The sequence below is a fragment of the Nannobrachium achirus genome, assembly GCF_963921795.1.
Source record: "Nannobrachium achirus genome assembly, chromosome: 8".
Taxonomy (NCBI): Eukaryota; Metazoa; Chordata; class Actinopteri; order Myctophiformes; family Myctophidae; genus Nannobrachium; species Nannobrachium achirus.
Window position 1 is genome coordinate 11,321,340 of NC_137817.1, and position 17,083 is coordinate 11,338,422.

Consider the following 17,083-nt stretch of genomic DNA (forward strand, 5'->3'; position numbering starts at 1 on the left):
GATGCTATTATTGGCACAATTTTGTAGTGAATGTTGAAAAGCGGGACATATTAGTGTTTTAGAGATATTTGTCGGGACACCGGGACACGCAGCATGAAACCGAACAGTCCCGGCCAAACCTGTCACGATTTGTAAAACTGGCAGACCCAAAAGCAGACAACAAACAAAGTCAAAGTCCAAGGGCGTTTATTAAACAGAAGCTGGAGAGGAGTGGTTGGGGTGTAGGCCTGGGGTGGGCACAGCGTGGGCAGGCAGGCAAGGCAGCAGGTAGAACAATCACTGAGGAGGAGCAGAGAGCAAAGTCAAAAATCATGGGAGGCAAAAAATCACAAGAATCAAAAACTGGGTTTCCAAAAACACAAACGCAGAGATTCACTAACAAGCTAACAATGCTAAAGTCTAAACTGACTAGTACCGTTACCACTCACGGGAGCTTGTGCAACGATCTGGCATCGCGGGCAGAGTAGACCAAACATTTATAGACTCCCGATGATGAGCTGATGGCAGGCAGGTGAGGATGATGAGGGAACTGGAACCAGGTGTGCCTGCTGGAAGCTGGAGCCAAGCCGCCGCCCAAAACACACGCCCACTCACAAAGACACACACACACAGAGACAAACACAGACACTGACAGAGACTGTGACAAAACCGGGACGTCTGGTCACCCTACTTAATAGTGTGGTCTCAGTTGTTATATGAGATACATGAAGGTTTCCTGTACAAATAAGCCGAAAAGCTTACTAGGATCTCCCTTTAGTTGACCTTGTAGCAGTGAACTGTACTGTCATGAACCTTTGCCTATGCAAACTTCTAATAAAGTCTTCAATCAATCAATCAATCAATGAGGGATAGATAGCACCTTAACTCTGCAGCCGCACTGAGGCGCTCCAACACAATAATGCACCAGTTCTTTGTGAGTTGTGCATACTAGTATCCACCTAACATTTCTTCAAAACCCTTAAGTGTAACCAGTCATTACAGACAGCAACGTTAGCTTAGCTTAGCTTAGTTCACGTGAATATATTTTGTTTACAGTTGATCCTCTGGTGCCCCCTGTGGTTGTTGATGCCCTGTGCTTCAGCACGTCAAGCCCTATTTTAAATCCGGCCCTGGGCCAGAGTGAGGGACCGAGTCAGGGCCAGAGTGAGGTACCGAGTCAGGGCCAGAGTGAAGGCTAGACTTAGGGCCAAAGTGAGGGACAGATCGAAGTGGTGCGCTCTCCTCTGCTTCCTTGACTCTTTGAATCAAGTGTGTGACTGGTCCATCAAGGCTTACATAATGATCCCCATGCCATGACCTTCGGCAAAGTGGCCAAGAACTAGCAATGGCAGACTGACATACTGACCACATGGGGATATTATCGATGTTGCATCAACACCCAGTGTCGATACATTCACGAACTGTATGTTGAACATTGTGGATGCTCTTTGTACAGCTAAATGATCCCCATATGTATTCATAATTCATTTGCTGCATGTTTAGCAGATAGTTGCTCCATTCTTCATCAACAAAGTTGGCAGGGTGTGTAGCAACTCATAATGTAATATTGGCTCATAATGTAATAAAAACATGTAATAAAAACTCATAATGTAGTAATCAGCTCATAATGTAATAAAAACAAGCGCATAATGTAATAATTAAAATGTAATAAAAGCTCATAATGTAATAATCAGCTCATAATGTAATAAAAAATACATTATTATATTATGAAGTTGTATTACATTATGAGCCTCCTATGTGGAGGTTCTTAATGTAACACATTATTACATTATTACATTATTGAAAAATCCATTATTACGTTATGCGCTCGCTTTTTTATTACATTATGAGCTGATTATTACATTATGAGTTTTTATTACATTTTTCTTATTACATTATGAGCCCTTATTACATTATGAGCCGTTATTACATTATGAGTTGCTACACACCCTCTATACACTTTATTTTGGTTTGTTTACTGTTGAGTGAGAAAACAATGTTGCACATTAAGTTAATCATCTGGGGACTCCTCGAAATAATTTGGGTGGCCCTCCCCCGGGGGTTCCGACCCACAGGTTGAGAACCACTGCACTAAACTGTATAGTATTTGAGTTTTTGTTGAAACATGGATTCTATCACTTTCACACAAGCCTATTAATTCTAGCGTTATGTGTGTTATCGTGAACAGCATCTTTCTGAGAATCTGAAGCGGAGCCCCGACACACTTGAGGACTTGAAGTTTGTCCTGGGCACAATCTCAGACATCAGGGACATGTCTCTGGCTGTGGAGATGAGGTTCACGGATGTCCAGGAGCGTTACAGGACCCTAGCCATGTACAAGTTGGAGGTAATCCCATATCGGTAGCAGTTTTTGTAAGAATCCGACCATTCTCCGTAGAGGAGCACAAGTTAACACTGTCTTGGGCGGAAAATAACGTAATGTTTTGCATTATCTGTGTATAGGCCAAAGAGGAAGAACTGGAACTGGTGGCAACCATTGGCAAGTTGTGGAGTGACCTGTTTGCAGAGTCCAGACAAGTAGATCGACGTCTGGGGCAGGTCAAGAAAACCTTCACAGAGGTGAGAAAGCTTAACCTGTGGTCCCACCCACGAAGAACTACAGGAAAGAACTAGAAAAACATCAGATCATAAAACTTCTGGTGGTTCATATATTACTTAAAAGCTCAACAGTAATACTATTTTAGAAGGTGTAATTTCTTCAACTCAGAGAATTACTGTACAGTGTGTTCCTTAAAATGACCTCATCATAGAAGCTGTAAGATCATATTCAGGACATCTCTGAAACCTCCGCTGCCACGTTCACACAGATAACCAAGGACCAGATTGAGGAGTTCAAACAGGAGCTGGACATCTTCACAGAAAGCTTCAACATGCACGGGCCTGGAGCTGTAGGAGACGATCTAGATAAAGGTACAGCAGGACCGAAAAATCAATACTAGAATGTCACTACCGTTAAGTCTTAAGGCTCATTCATACTCCAGAGAAGATGAAGAGCAGTTCACCGCGATGTAGTTTTCTAAAGTCAAAGAACTACAACATTACATCATTAGTCGGGGTGAAGAGCGCTTCACCGCAAACCCCAACACATCTCCCTGCTTTTACTTTCCGACATCACCCCATCACCCCATCACCTAAAAAAGGATGGAGCTACTCATTTCACCGTAGTATGAATGAGCCTTTCATTTCCAAATAGAAGATTATTTTTATGCTTTTATGCTTATTTTCTTTCTTTCTTTCTTTCTTTGTAGGTGCGGCGGCCATGGAGTCGTATGAGACCGAGTTTGTTAAAATGGAGTCATTACGGCAAGGGCTGGCCAATGCCGAGAAGCTGTTTGACCTGGCCATCACCATGTACCCAGAGCTTCTCAAAGTACAAAATGAAATGAAGGGCTTGCGGCAGATTTACGCGATCCACAATGCTCAGAAGGTCAGAGTTGGTGTATGTCTTGTGAAGGTTAATTAGGGCTGTTTACGTGTGTGTGTGCGGTCACCAGTGCTTTCGCCTATGATTTTTTCGCCTACATGGATATGGCGTGGCACTTTCGCCGTGGACGAGAGTGTTTTCACTTAACCTGTCTGGCCGTTTCGCCGCCGTTGAAGAGCCATTTCGCCTATGCTCGATTCTGCTGTCAGACTGTCTATGTTTGCATATTATCCCTTTGTCATTTAATATTATAGTGACTGTGACAGTGGTGTCAAACAGGGTAACATGTCTGTCCTTAGGTCGAACACCCTTAAATTGCTTTGGTCCGACCACCAAAACCTAACCTTAACCCTAACCTCAGTAAAACTATGCCTAAACCTAACCCTAACCTCAGTAACCGTGACGCGGGTGATTATCTAACCCATTTAATTATTTGGACGCACCTGATTCCAATAGCTCTAATCTGTATTAATGTGATTTCTATGGGGTGCATAGGATAGCCATGTGTAATGGTCACCGTTTGACAGGTGAGGTAACACCACTGTCATGCAAACATGGACAGTCTAGTGCAGGCGAAATGGCTCTTCAACTGCGGTGAATGGGCCATACCAGACAGGATAGGTGAAAAGACTCTCCTCCACGGCGAAAGTGCCATGCGAAAGGACCAGATGCATGTAGGCGAAAAAATCATATAGGCGAATGTGCCTGACACCGTGTGTGCGTGCGTGCATACATGTTCATGTTCATGCATTTTATATTTGAGTCTCTCTGTCCATTGCTCAGGCTGCCAAGGCAGAGTGGTCTCAGACACTATGGGTGAACTTAAACCTTGAGCTGCTGCAAGAAGGCATGGAGGGTTTCATCAGGAACCTGAGGAAGCTACCGAAAGAAGTCCGAGGGCTGCCTGGTGCCTTCTACCTGGAGGGACACATGAAAGAGTTCAGAGAGTCCCTCCCTCTCCTGCTGGACCTGAAGAACGAGGCCCTCAGAGACAGGTCGGTCTAGATCAGGGGTGGGCAACTTTGATGATGGAGAGGGCCACTACATTTTCACACTCACTTCAGAGGGCCACAATGCATACATAGCAAAAATAGCCGATCTACAAGCTCAAAACGCGTCGCAGTGCGACGCGTTTTGAGCTTGTAGATCGGCTATTTTTTGCTATTTTTAAAGTGGAATCCTGAAAAGTAACTTTTTTTAATTTTATTTGTTCATTTCAAATACAATTACATGTTCTTATGTTAACTTTATGAACTGAAATACAAATACGTTGGACATGAAAAATACAACATTTTAATACTAGTCATTACGCTACTAATATAGACTGAAGTAATTAAAGCGGGTAATTTTTCCATGTTTGGAATTGTAACAGCTGAAATCAATAATATATCATTACTCCAATATCAACCTGCGGGCCACATTAAGTGAAGGTCGGGGGCCGCATGTGGCCCCCGGGCCGCCAGTTGCCCATGTATGGTCTAGATAGAATCAATGCGCTCTCAAAACAGGAAAGAGAACGTTAAAATCCATTATGATTAGGGGTGTAACGATATAGTAACTGAATCGAAAAATCGATTTTAATTTGCAATGGTCTACTATATCATTTGCAAAAGCAAAATATAAAACAGTTTTGCCTTTGTATTGTATCATTGTATTTTAAAATGCGTAATCGGTATGGAATTGTTTTGCAAATAATTGGTTGTATGGAAACTAAGTACGGTATTTGTGCCTTGTATTGGGCAATTTTAAGAGGGAAAATGAAAAAGAGGGGTCTAATTACCTTTCCATTCCATATAGCTACTTTTGGTCTAACGATAAATGTGTGTAATCTCTGTGTTCATGTCAAGGTGGGTTTGTCCATATGTCAGACCTGCCAACCCATACGCATTTTGCGTAGTAAGCACGCATTTTTAGTCTCTGTACGCAGGTACGCAAACTCCTCTAACGGCTACGCATTATCGGGTGATGGTATTCACAACACATTCTGCATTGTGTTCGGTTGTGTTGTGGGCCAAAGTGAGGCAAACATTTTTGCTCCATGCCGTGTAGTTCCTCCCAGGCACCACATGAATGGTGTGTGAATGGGGCGCATGGCGCTGGGGAGCACTAGAACGGAAGCGATGCTCGTTTTATCGACAGAAGAAGAATGATTGGCGGACTGTTTGTTTTGGTAATAGAGTTATAGAAGAAGGTTTTGGTTTAGTTCAGCATGCACGCATCTCACAGCGACGCAGACGAGTTATCGATCGGATACATAACGGCGATATTAATCAGATTAATGTATAAAGAAGATGATACGGAGAAGGGCCGTGGTGTTGCGCGAGTCGATGCACAGCGACTGTTCAGGTAATAAACTTTTAAAACCCTCCTCTGAGGTGAATTCACATGTCATAGCAGCCACGATGGTGAGAATTGGTGAAATCTTGTACTATGCCTAACCTAACCCTATCTGGCGACGCTGGTGAAACGAAACAACGAGCTGCTCCGGTCCGCCTGGAGTTATACTTCGTCATACGACGGTTTTGCAGCGAGCAACCAGTCGGAAAATGTCAAAACGTGTGACCCATCGACATAGGCGACTCTAGCCTCTTCCAGCAAGGGGTGCACGACCTCTATTACCTCATGCACGCGCACGCAGCGCGAAAACAATTGCGGATATTAGCGGTTTTGTAATGTTGTTTTAGCGGATTTCTGCAGTTAATTTTGTACCCAATGCATTTTTTCAAGTTAAAATCGGTTCGGTTCTACACGGCGGCAGAACCATTTTGGGCTTAATATAATAGGGTTTATAAAAGCATGATCTGACTGTCTTAGTCTTACCTTGGGCTGGTCAGGAGGAAATGGTTCAGTCACGCACAGTGAGACAAGAGTCCTGGCTGATAGAGCCTGAGGTCTGTGTTTTGTAGAGGAAAGTCAGGTACAAAATGATCCTCTCCATGTGATGTTTCAGGGCAAGCAGCTATATTATAATATCTACCGGTAGTCACGTCCATAGTAGTGAAGAGCTCGAACTCCATGCTTTATTTTTAACAGATGTTGTTTTCAATTTCAATACTGGCGCGTGGATATGACATCACATCAGGAGGGGAGGGGGGGGCTGCCTGGAGCTGCCAGCCTCTATCACTACCACTAGGGGGTGTTGTTGTATTCGGTCTGAGTGGATGTAAAGTTACATTACAAAAAAAAAAAAAATCAAAATGGCCGCCTGGCGGCCAGGGGTTGCACGTGCACCCTAGGACACCCCTTAAAATCGCCTATGCCCATCGAGTATGAATGAATGAATGAATTAGGCCTATGTGTATTGTCAAAAACATTAACAGTGAACACATTTATCACCTGTGAATATATGAATGACATTAATGGTCTATCAGTATCAACAATGAGTAGCCTACAGCCTATATGAATGAATATACAGACTAGGCTGTATGTGATCTATACACAATGTAGGCCTATATATCAATTAATGGATGGAATAGAAACCTACATGAGTTGAATACTTTCAACTTAATGCAAATCATGCACAGAAAGGTGGTTTTATTTAGGCTGCTCAATGAACAATGTTTAACAAAGACACAGGTAAATATTTAAAGGTAAATAGCCTACCTGACAATGTAAAGCTATTTTGCTATTTGAATAACATGATTATGTTGATGTATGTTCATTCATTAAGTCACTGGTGAGACTGTTTTGCTAGTCTATTGTTAACTAACTCTGAGCAAGTGCAGTTAGTATATTTTATTAAAGATGTGTCAACAATATTGCCAAAGCAACATTACTGTATTGCCTGGTAATACTAGCCTACTTTTTCTCCTGACCAAATGGCATTTTTATTTAAAAGGTTGTTCTAACATCTTGCCTCCTCCTATTAGTGTAAGTCAAGACATGCAATGTGCTACATTTCTGGTGTGAAATTTTGTTAACATAACTGTAAAGGTCCCACCCAAAAAGGTGCATGGAACCCCCCAAAATATACGCTGTTTTGTGCGGGAAAACAACAAAAATTGCAACGCGGGAAGTGCCCGCGCATGAGTACTCAAAAAAAATTGCCAGGGTTGGCAGGTCTGATATGTGTTGAAATATAATGTCCATGTATTTGCTAGATAATCCCAGCGTTTACTTCCATAATAATAGATTTTTTACACGTTGTACACAGATTTAATTTCTTTGCTAAATAGTTACTATATCGATTTTAAATCATTGAATCGAATCGTATCGCCATGAATGAACCAATATCGTCCATGTATCGTATCGTTAACCATGTATCATGATGCGCATCGTATCGCTGTTAAAATGTATTGTTACACCCCTAATTATGATTGAATCTAAAGGTGATGATAGCAGGTGTCACATGATCAAACACACAGGGATACTGTATATGGGGGATATGTTCTAAATGTGTGGTGTAATGTCTTCCATCACAGACACTGGAAGGATCTCATGCAGAGGACCAGCACTAGTTTTGAGATAAACCCCGACACCTTCACCCTGGAGAATATGTTTGCTATGGAGTTACACAAGCACGCCTCCATCATAGGCGATATTGTCACGTCGGCTGTCAAAGAGCTCAGTATTGAGAAGGTGAATTATTATTATTATTTTTTGGTTATTTGTTTATTCTCCCAATTCTATCCTATGTTGTATCCAAGCTAGAGATGGGTCGATAAGCGATATTATCGTTTATCGTGTTAAAAAACACTCATGATAATCATATTGTGTAGATTTAATTTATTGTGATATCGTCCTCTGGGCACTGAGATCAATTCACCTTTTATTTGCCAAACTTCTTATCTGGCACCACTTAAACATAGGCATAGTATTCTTAACAAATTCGGACTAATGAACCTTCGGACTAATGAACCGTCGGACCAATGCCATGGCACCCTTTTACGTCTTTTTTTCACTCTCTATCAAAATGTAATGTCTTTTCCAAAAAAATAGCCGATCTACAAGCTCACAAAGCGTCGCAAGGCGAGCTTGTAGATCTGCTCTTTTTTGGCAAACGTTCCGCTCCAGGATAATGGATTTTGATTATCGCGATAATATCGTAAATCACGATTTATTTTGTCACAATAATCGTGATATGACATTTTCATATCGTCCCCTCCCATCCCTAACCCAAGCACGACTGAAGCAATAAAACATGGTTGTTGCAAGATATTGCTCAGAAAGTGAATAAAATATACATTTTGTGTGTGTGTGTGCGTGTGTGCTTGCATGTGAGTGTGCAGGGAGTAAAGGAAGTGGTGGAGACCTGGGAAAAGATTAAGTTCAACGTGCAGCGCTACTTCAAAGGCTCCCAGGAGCGAGGCTTCGTCCTGGGATCCGTGGATGACATCCTGCAGGGCCTGGACGACACAGCCATGAGCCTCCAGAGCATGGCGGGCAGCCGCTACATAGGGCCCTTCCTGGACACTGTCCAGCTGTGGGAGAAGAGCCTGTCCCTCATCAGTGAGGTCATAGAGGTCTGTCATTCATTACCAGTGGTGCTTTGGGATTTTCTTTTCAGGGCGGACGGTCATTTATTGACGTCACGCGCGCGCACACGCCCCTAGAAGCTATTTAGAAAGCAGATCTAATGGGAACACAAAAACGAAGTTTTCTAGTCTTAATTAGGCCTATATTTGCATTGTTACTTAGGATTTTACTTTCTAGTTTAATTTAAGTCAATTAGAAAATACAGCGTTACAGTGGAGAAACAAAGTTTGCTTTGAACGAATCTCAAACAGTAGCCTACATACCACAGTAATGGAGCCATGAGGACGCAGAGACGCACACACATGCACACACAGCCACCGCTGGAAGCATACAGTAGGTGTTAAAGACAGTATCCATATGAATAGCGTAGCCTGGGCTTGTGAATCTATGGGGGATGCACTCTCACCACTCACTGCAACCTGGTAAACTTGTTATGCAAATTTGATTAGATAGCACTCAAATCTAAGAGGACACATTCTAGCATGCATAGCGCAATGCACTATTCCGTGCCGTTCCTGCGCGTGTGGGAAATATAGTGGCCACACGGCGTCCGGTCGCGTCCGGCCTCGAAAGCACCACTGTTCATTACGCATCTAATTCTTTCCTTTTTTTTATATCGATTTTTATCGATTTTTAAACTTTAACACAAACAACAAAATACATAGACATACCCTTAAAGGTCATATGACATCAAAAATCTTTTTATTATGTTGTTTTCTTCCTGACCTCAATTGCTGAGCTTTCAACATTCAGTGTTTTTGAGCGGTGGTCACACCGTCTCCATAGCGTGGCCGTGTGTGTAGGTATGTATGTTTGTTTGTTTGTATGTATGTATGTGGGTGGGTCTGTATGTAGCCTCAAGCCTGTGGTGTAGTACCTTTTATGACCACACATGTTAAGGGAGGGGCGCTGTTCTCAGGCCAGGCCAGGCCAGGCACACACACACACACACACACGCACACACACACACACACACACACACACAGGGGGAGGGGGGAGGGGGTTGGTGGGTAAACCACCGCTCAGTTCACACGGGTGTGATTTTCTCTTATCTGTAGTTTTTTGAATAATTTGGCTCAGAAAAGTGAGTTCATTGGCCTCTGGACGTTAGGGGTAGGTTCGATTAATCGATTTGGCGATATATCGATATAAACTCCCGACGATATGTGAATCGATACAGATGTTGCTCTATCGATAGATTCGATACGAATCCTGCTGTTACAACACAGCACCCACAGCTGGTGACTGGCGCAGCAAGCAACATGGAAGGAGGAGGAAAAGGTTTATCCACTGCCAGCTAAAAGCTAAAGAATGGAAGCATTTCAGATATATGTGAAAACCAGGGAGTCGGGAATTAGACGTCACAAAAAAACAGCTGAAACCTGCGCATTTAAGACTTCCAAAAAAAAAACACAGGCATTTGCATCGCATTGTAAACAACTGCGCCTCAACTTGTCGTTTTAACCACATGAGCTATGAGGGGTTCATTGCCTCTATACACTGCAGAAATATCATTTATCCAATTTATCATAATGCATTTTTGGGCTAATAATAGGAGTTTATCAAGTAACTTTAAATTGTAATGTTGTCAAATTAATCTCTTTTGAAGGGAGACCCAAGATGAAAGCTCCTGGATCCTTCTTTATTTTAACGTCACATGCCACTTAACTCTTATCTACGTAAATCTACTCTACTCATTTTTGCACATCTTATCCGTACGTTCTTCCGTCCTTCTGTAACGCCTCAATGTCTATAGTCTATAGCTGTTGTCACATTGTTGACATTGTGACATCACATTGTTGTGACATCATCACCTCATCAAAGATCAAACCCTGGATATCCGTGACATCACATTGTGACATCACATGCCAATGATGCCATCCATGTCCCTTGTATGCCAAAATTGCCCATATATGGAGATCCCTGATGTACAGTTGTACAAATCAACATTTTTCATTAGAACCGTCGATCCAACCAAAGGGGACAAGGACTGAGAGACAGATATTGACACGCACAGACACATGTCTGGGGTCTCACAGCACACAGATCTGGTTCTACAGACAGGGATCTCCATATATGGGCATAAAAGGGATCGTAATGCCATTAAGGCATTGAATGATGTCATGTCTCGTTGATCTGCCTGTTTCTTCACCTTATATGCCACTGTTGTTCTTGTTGCCTTAAGATGTTTTGTGTGTAAGTGTTTGTTGCTGTTTATCTGTCATTTTAATGTTGTCTAAATGTATATGAGAAAAAAGACACATTTACACATTGTGGACAATAAATGAACTAACTAACTAACATGTATGATGTCAGACGTCATAGACGTCATATGACTTTCACATAACGAGTAACCAAGTAAGCATGTCTCACACATGGTTGGTTCTACAGACTCCAACTTTTAGGATAGCTCAGATTTTTGCATTAGCTCCTTCCCAGTGCCGTTACTGTACTTACACATTGTACAGTTGTATGAAACTGCCGATCCAGCCAATATGCCCATGTACCGGTACATTGATCTCCATATATGGGTATCAGGGATCTTAATATAAGGGTAACTGGTCCGATATATACAGTTGTATATTTATATTATATTAATAATTAATTCCGTCCTTTGCGAATTCCGTCCTGCCTGACCTCACTCTCCTAAGGGCCCTCTTTTCGCCCTTAGGCGTCTTACTGGTAGTTAGATTAGATAACATTTACATCAGCTTCCCTGATTGGCCAACGCAAGCCATCGGCTTCACGGACTGGCCAAGCTTTGCGTGACATTTGTGTCGCTCTCCAATATAGGTAGGTGGTAGTGTGCGCACAACAACACTCCATTCTGTTACAGAACAAGAGTTCTTTAATTATATCTTTCCGATTTGCAGTTGGTGTTTGACATGTTGCGCTGGTCGGTGCGTCTGAGAGGCACCCCAAAGGGAATCTTCTATCGCAGTGCTGTTTCAGTGGGACATAAGGTGTACTGCTTTGAGGACTATAAGGCTGAGGTTCACATCTTCAACACAGTGTCTTCACGCTGGACGACGTTGTTCCCAGTAACAAATGGGAGAGGAGAACGTCTCCTTGAAGTTCCCTCCATAGGTGGATGGCACATGGCTGTGTTGATAGAAGATACCATCTACATCTGGGGAGGGGTAAACAAGGACAATGAGTACTGCATTGTACTTGATGCACTTGATATCGACACCCACAGATGGTTCAAGCCCAGGGTGTCTGGTACTGTTCCAAAGGGGCGGAAGGGCCACTCAGCCTGTGTCTTAGAAAAGGTCATCTTTATCTATGGAGGAAACATTAACACTAATGACATCAACAAGTTGGACTCCACTACAATGGTATGGTCTTTAATTAACACCGGAGGCACTTCACCTGTTTCATCATTTCACTCTGCCACCATCATCGGGACAAGGATGTTTGTATTTGGGGGCAGACGGGAACAGATATATGACAACAACATCAGAGTGTTTGACACAGAGACCAACTGCTGGCTGAGCACGCCTTCTACACAGCCTCTTCCAGAAGGACGCTGGGGTCATTCAGCCTTCGCCTACAATGGAGAGCTGTACATATTTGGAGGTGACAACTGTGAACTGAACCAGACCTTTAACGATCTCTGGAAATTCAATCCCGAGACCTTCTCCTGGAAGAAGGTTGAGGCCAAGGGGAAAGCCCCGTGTTCATGGATGTCTGACATGTGCAGTAGCATGGTGGGAGATCGTATCATCCTCTTTGGAGGGTTAAGATACGGGTACAAATCCGTTCCGGAGGACGTTGAAGATGAAGCCAGAGTGACTGACCTGCTGTATATCTTAGACTTAAGTCCTAGTCTGAAGACCTTATGCAAACTGGCAGTTATTCAGTACGGTGTGGATCAAAGGGAACTCCCACACAACATCATGTGGGAACTGTCGGCCATGACGACCAACATCAACAAAATAAATATATCGCTGTTCGCTAACCTATGAGTTGCCATCTGTTTCTGGGATTCTCTGCGACACATTCAGCCTTATCAATCACATGACCGCAAAATAAAACCCTGCATGAATTTTCTATGAATTTTCAAAGGTTAGTGAAAAACTCACTGGATGTTGGCAGGCAACAGGACAGACAATGTTTTAATTCTGGCAGTTAACAATTCAAATAGGAATGTAACGATATATTTATCACTATATCATGATAACAAAACTGTGTTATCGTGGGTCTGCGATAGGTATTCAGGACTTTGTTTGAATAGCTGAGGAGTAAGAACAGTGCTTCACTCCACCAGTGGGCCACCAGAAAAAAGAAAAAAAAAGTTTAAAATGGAAAAAAGAACAATTCTTTTAAATGGAAAGGAACAAAAAAATCTAAACATGTGCTAAAAAGGACAATAAATTACCCAGGGGGGCTTATCCCCCTTTGACCGGTCCGAGGTAATGGCACCAACAACGTAACACTCGGGAATCTGGGGTTCCCGCATGGGGCTAGGTAGGGTTAAAGCCAAACATATACCGTTTTTTTACGCCAAGAGGGAATGACCCACCCCCCTCCCCTCGGCCATATTGGGTTTCAAGCTTCACAGCCGGGTCACTCTGCAGCACAGCACACACTCATCTCACCTAGGGTTGGGAACCGGAGGAACCGGATCCAACGTTGAGGAACCAGGAATGGGTTCCATCACATTTGGAACCGTTTCCGGAACCGGCCCTTTCACACTATCAGAGCTGGTTATGTGGACTTCTCTTCTGCTAGACAATTACAATACCAACTTTTTAATTTCAAGGAACCACCCATAGACTGTAAAAAATATGGACGGTGGGAACCCATTGGTTTCTATGGTGCGAAAATGAAGCTTTTTTGCCCTTATATGGGTGTCTCCATCAATTGGAATGCTATTGGCTGCCAACGGTCACATGCAACCGCAGGGATACATGGGACATTGTCTTGAGCTTGCCGAAAATAAAGCACACAAAGAAGAATCATCACAAGCCTATGATCGCAAGCCCCTCCTACAGCATACCCTGCTTTAACATAAATGTGACCATAATTTCACAAATCGCATATCATGGTGATTGAAACAAGGCTTTAAACTAGCGACAGGAACCATCAAATATTTATTAAGGTTTATTAAGGTAAGAAAATCAAATGTAAAAGTTTTGGGGAAATGAATGGAATCCTATGTACATGTTGCTGCTGGTACCAGAACAGCGCAACTAGTGGCCAATCATAGGAACTTTTAGTTCCGTGTTTGCTTCATTTTAAATCCGGACAACTGGCTCCCTGGAACCACCATAAGTGAGCGCGTACAAAATTGAACCAGGGAAGTGCAGAGAATGTTAGAGAGGCAGGGGCTGACATTTCTAAAAGGACCATTAGTGAAAATATTGAAAATAGTAGACGACCAAGCTCACAACGCGATAGGTTGTGCGTGAGCTTGGAGGTCAGCTATTTTCTGTTCTTGACACCACACTAAGTAGCCCTTTGATGGTTTTCTCAACCAAATGGTAGAGCACATTTTAAGTCCATATTTCTCATTGAAAACAATGGTGAAATGAACTCAACCTCATTCAGCCATCTCTACCATTTGGTTGAGGTGCTTGATGGCCAATAATATCCACCTGAGGTGAGGGTGCAGTGACTTCACACACCATGCTTAATTCCAAGTCATGTGACACAGAGGAAATCTGACACAAGAAAAACACTCCTGACAGATGAGCTCTCTCCTGCAGGAATTTCAAAGCTAGGATGATTCTTTTTACATATTCATCATCTTAGAGATGTTGCTGAACATGCATATGTAACAAAGTGCAATAAAAATAAATGTAATAATGGTCAAAAAAATGTTTTGAAAACATGCTTTACCAAACGGTAGATGTGTCCGTTGATGGTAAAGGTAGTGCTAAAGTATTAAAAACATACTATTTACTATGCATAATTACAACTTGTTGTTATGATACATTGAATGTTTTGTCATTATAATATATGCTGAAATAGTTCTATAAGTAAGATTTTATTCTTGTTTAAAAAATATTCTCTACCAAACGGTTGAGATGTCTGTTAGTGGTAAAAGAGTAGTGTCCAATCAACATACACAGTACACCTGTTCACCTATTCAACCCTAATTATCAAAGTTCAACATATTATTTAAAGTTCATCATCTGATAATTGTTTTGTCACTAATTATGTCAAGAAAATGAAACAATATTTTTGAATTTGCCATTATCCAATCTTCAGATATATGCCCCAAAAGTTATCAACTGGAGAAGTTTCATTGTTCTAGCTATCAGTTAAAGTTTTTTCTATCAAATGCACCCTTAACATTAACATACATCTCTACCGTTTGGTAGAGGCTTATATTTTAAAAACTGGTGGGTGTATTGTAAAAAAAAAAAAACAATTGATTGTTGTTATTAATGCCTAAAGGGAATAGAAAATGCAAAGAAATATTTTTTTGACAGCTTCTTTCTTGGTGCGACCTTCAAAGGGCTAAACTAAGCATAATCAAGTGAATACTGGAGATGGCGTTATGGCATGGATTTCTACACAGAGAGGGCAATTCTTTCAACATAAGATGCTGCATTCAAGTTCAGGAGAGTTTGGACATGGCAATTCTCTTGAATGCTGCCTTCATGTATGGCATGGAAAGAGGGCATTTGCATTTCTTTCACCATAGTGAGAACTGCATTCATGGTCTGGAGAGGGCACTTTATACAGTGCCATGGCATTGGTCCGACATCTCATTGTTCCTACATCCCATTAGTCAGAATCTGGTGATGATAACCTGGTGGAAAATACTATGCCTAAACCTAACCCTAACCTCAGTAAAACTATGCCTAAACCAAACCCTAAACCTAACTTCAGTAAAACTATGCCTAAACCTAACCCTAAAACCTAACCCTAACTAAATTAGGACTAATGAGATGTAGGACTAATGAGATTTTGGACTTATGGGCAGTCCCCCTTTTTACAGACAAGTAAAAGGGCAGGGACTCAAGCCCCCTTTGATGTCTATGTGTGCACGTGCCTGAATGTATACACTCTCAGGCTGTCTCAGCCTTACAGACCTGTAAGGGGCCCATTTGGAATCCCCCTATAGGAATCGTAGGGAAAGGTATGGAAAGTGATTTCACTTAAGTTTCAGTTTCCATCATGATCGAGTGAGGGCAGGCCTTGGTGCGCGTAAGGCCCGCCCCCCACTCGACAAAACTTGTCTCTGTCCTGATTGGAGGAAAACCTGTTATTTATTCCCTCACAGGTGTGGATGCTGGTGCAGCGTAAATGGATGTACCTGGAAAGCATCTTCATTGGTGGAGATATCCGTGCTCAGTTACCGGGCGAGGCTGAGAAGTTTGACGACATTGACAGAGTGTTCAAAAAAGTGAGCGCAGCCCATGTTATCTGACGATGAGAGCAAAACACTGCAACATGACAACATCACGGCATGCAGGCACGCCATCTATAACAGTGGTTCTCAACCTTTTCAGGCCACAACCCCCAAAATAATCATATTTTAACTGGGGACCCCCTCCACCCTGACGAGCACTAAGAGTTGAGGCATTACATTTTGTATAACACGGTTCTATTGTGAAAATAGCAGATCTACATGCTCACAACGCCTCGCGTTGCAAGGCGTTATGAGCATGTAGATCGCCTATAATTTCTGCCTCTAATATTTGACAATTTGGCCAATGTTTAATTTGTCATTTCAGAGGTATTAAAAAGTCCATAGATTGTCACTTTAGAAATGTGCTATACAGTTAAACGTTTTGTTGGTTTGTTTACTGTTGAGTGAGAAAACAATGTTGCACATTAAGTTAATCATCTGGGGACCCCCCAAAATAATCTGGGGACCCCCCTGGGACATATTGAGAACCACTGATCTACAGTATAATGTCATTTCTCTATACGTTGTGTAGCTAATGAATGACACAGTGAAGGACCCGGGCATCAAGCGCTGTTGCCTGGTTCCAAACCGGCTAACCGACCTGCAGGGCCTGAGTGACGGTTTGGAGAGGTGCCAGAAGAGCCTCAACGACTACCTGGACTCCAAGCGCAACGCCTTCCCTCGCTTCTTCTTCATCTCCGACGACGAGCTGCTCAGCATCCTGGGTAGCAGCGACCCCGGCTGCGTCCAGGAGCACATGATTAAGGTATGATCGGGCCAAATGTTCGGAAAGACACGATTCGTTATGCTTCCGAGAA

General features: G+C 42.5%; 1 protein-coding gene across 1 annotated transcript in view; it reads left to right on the forward strand.

The window, feature by feature from the left end:
* dnah10 (dynein axonemal heavy chain 10) overlaps positions 1 to 17,083 on the forward strand; it is a gene marked incomplete at both ends in the record, with an annotated part of 79,265 nt that overhangs the window by 16,222 nt on the left and 45,960 nt on the right. Inside the window, 9 exons of the mRNA XM_080731189.1 lie at positions 2,168 to 2,326; positions 2,443 to 2,559; positions 2,808 to 2,910; positions 3,249 to 3,427; positions 4,208 to 4,419; positions 7,846 to 8,002; positions 8,653 to 8,886; positions 16,137 to 16,259; positions 16,798 to 17,031. Coding sequence (XP_080587315.1) covers positions 2,168 to 2,326; positions 2,443 to 2,559; positions 2,808 to 2,910; positions 3,249 to 3,427; positions 4,208 to 4,419; positions 7,846 to 8,002; positions 8,653 to 8,886; positions 16,137 to 16,259; positions 16,798 to 17,031 — 1,518 coding nt within the window. The remainder of the gene's footprint in view (positions 1 to 2,167; positions 2,327 to 2,442; positions 2,560 to 2,807; positions 2,911 to 3,248; positions 3,428 to 4,207; positions 4,420 to 7,845; positions 8,003 to 8,652; positions 8,887 to 16,136; positions 16,260 to 16,797; positions 17,032 to 17,083) is intronic.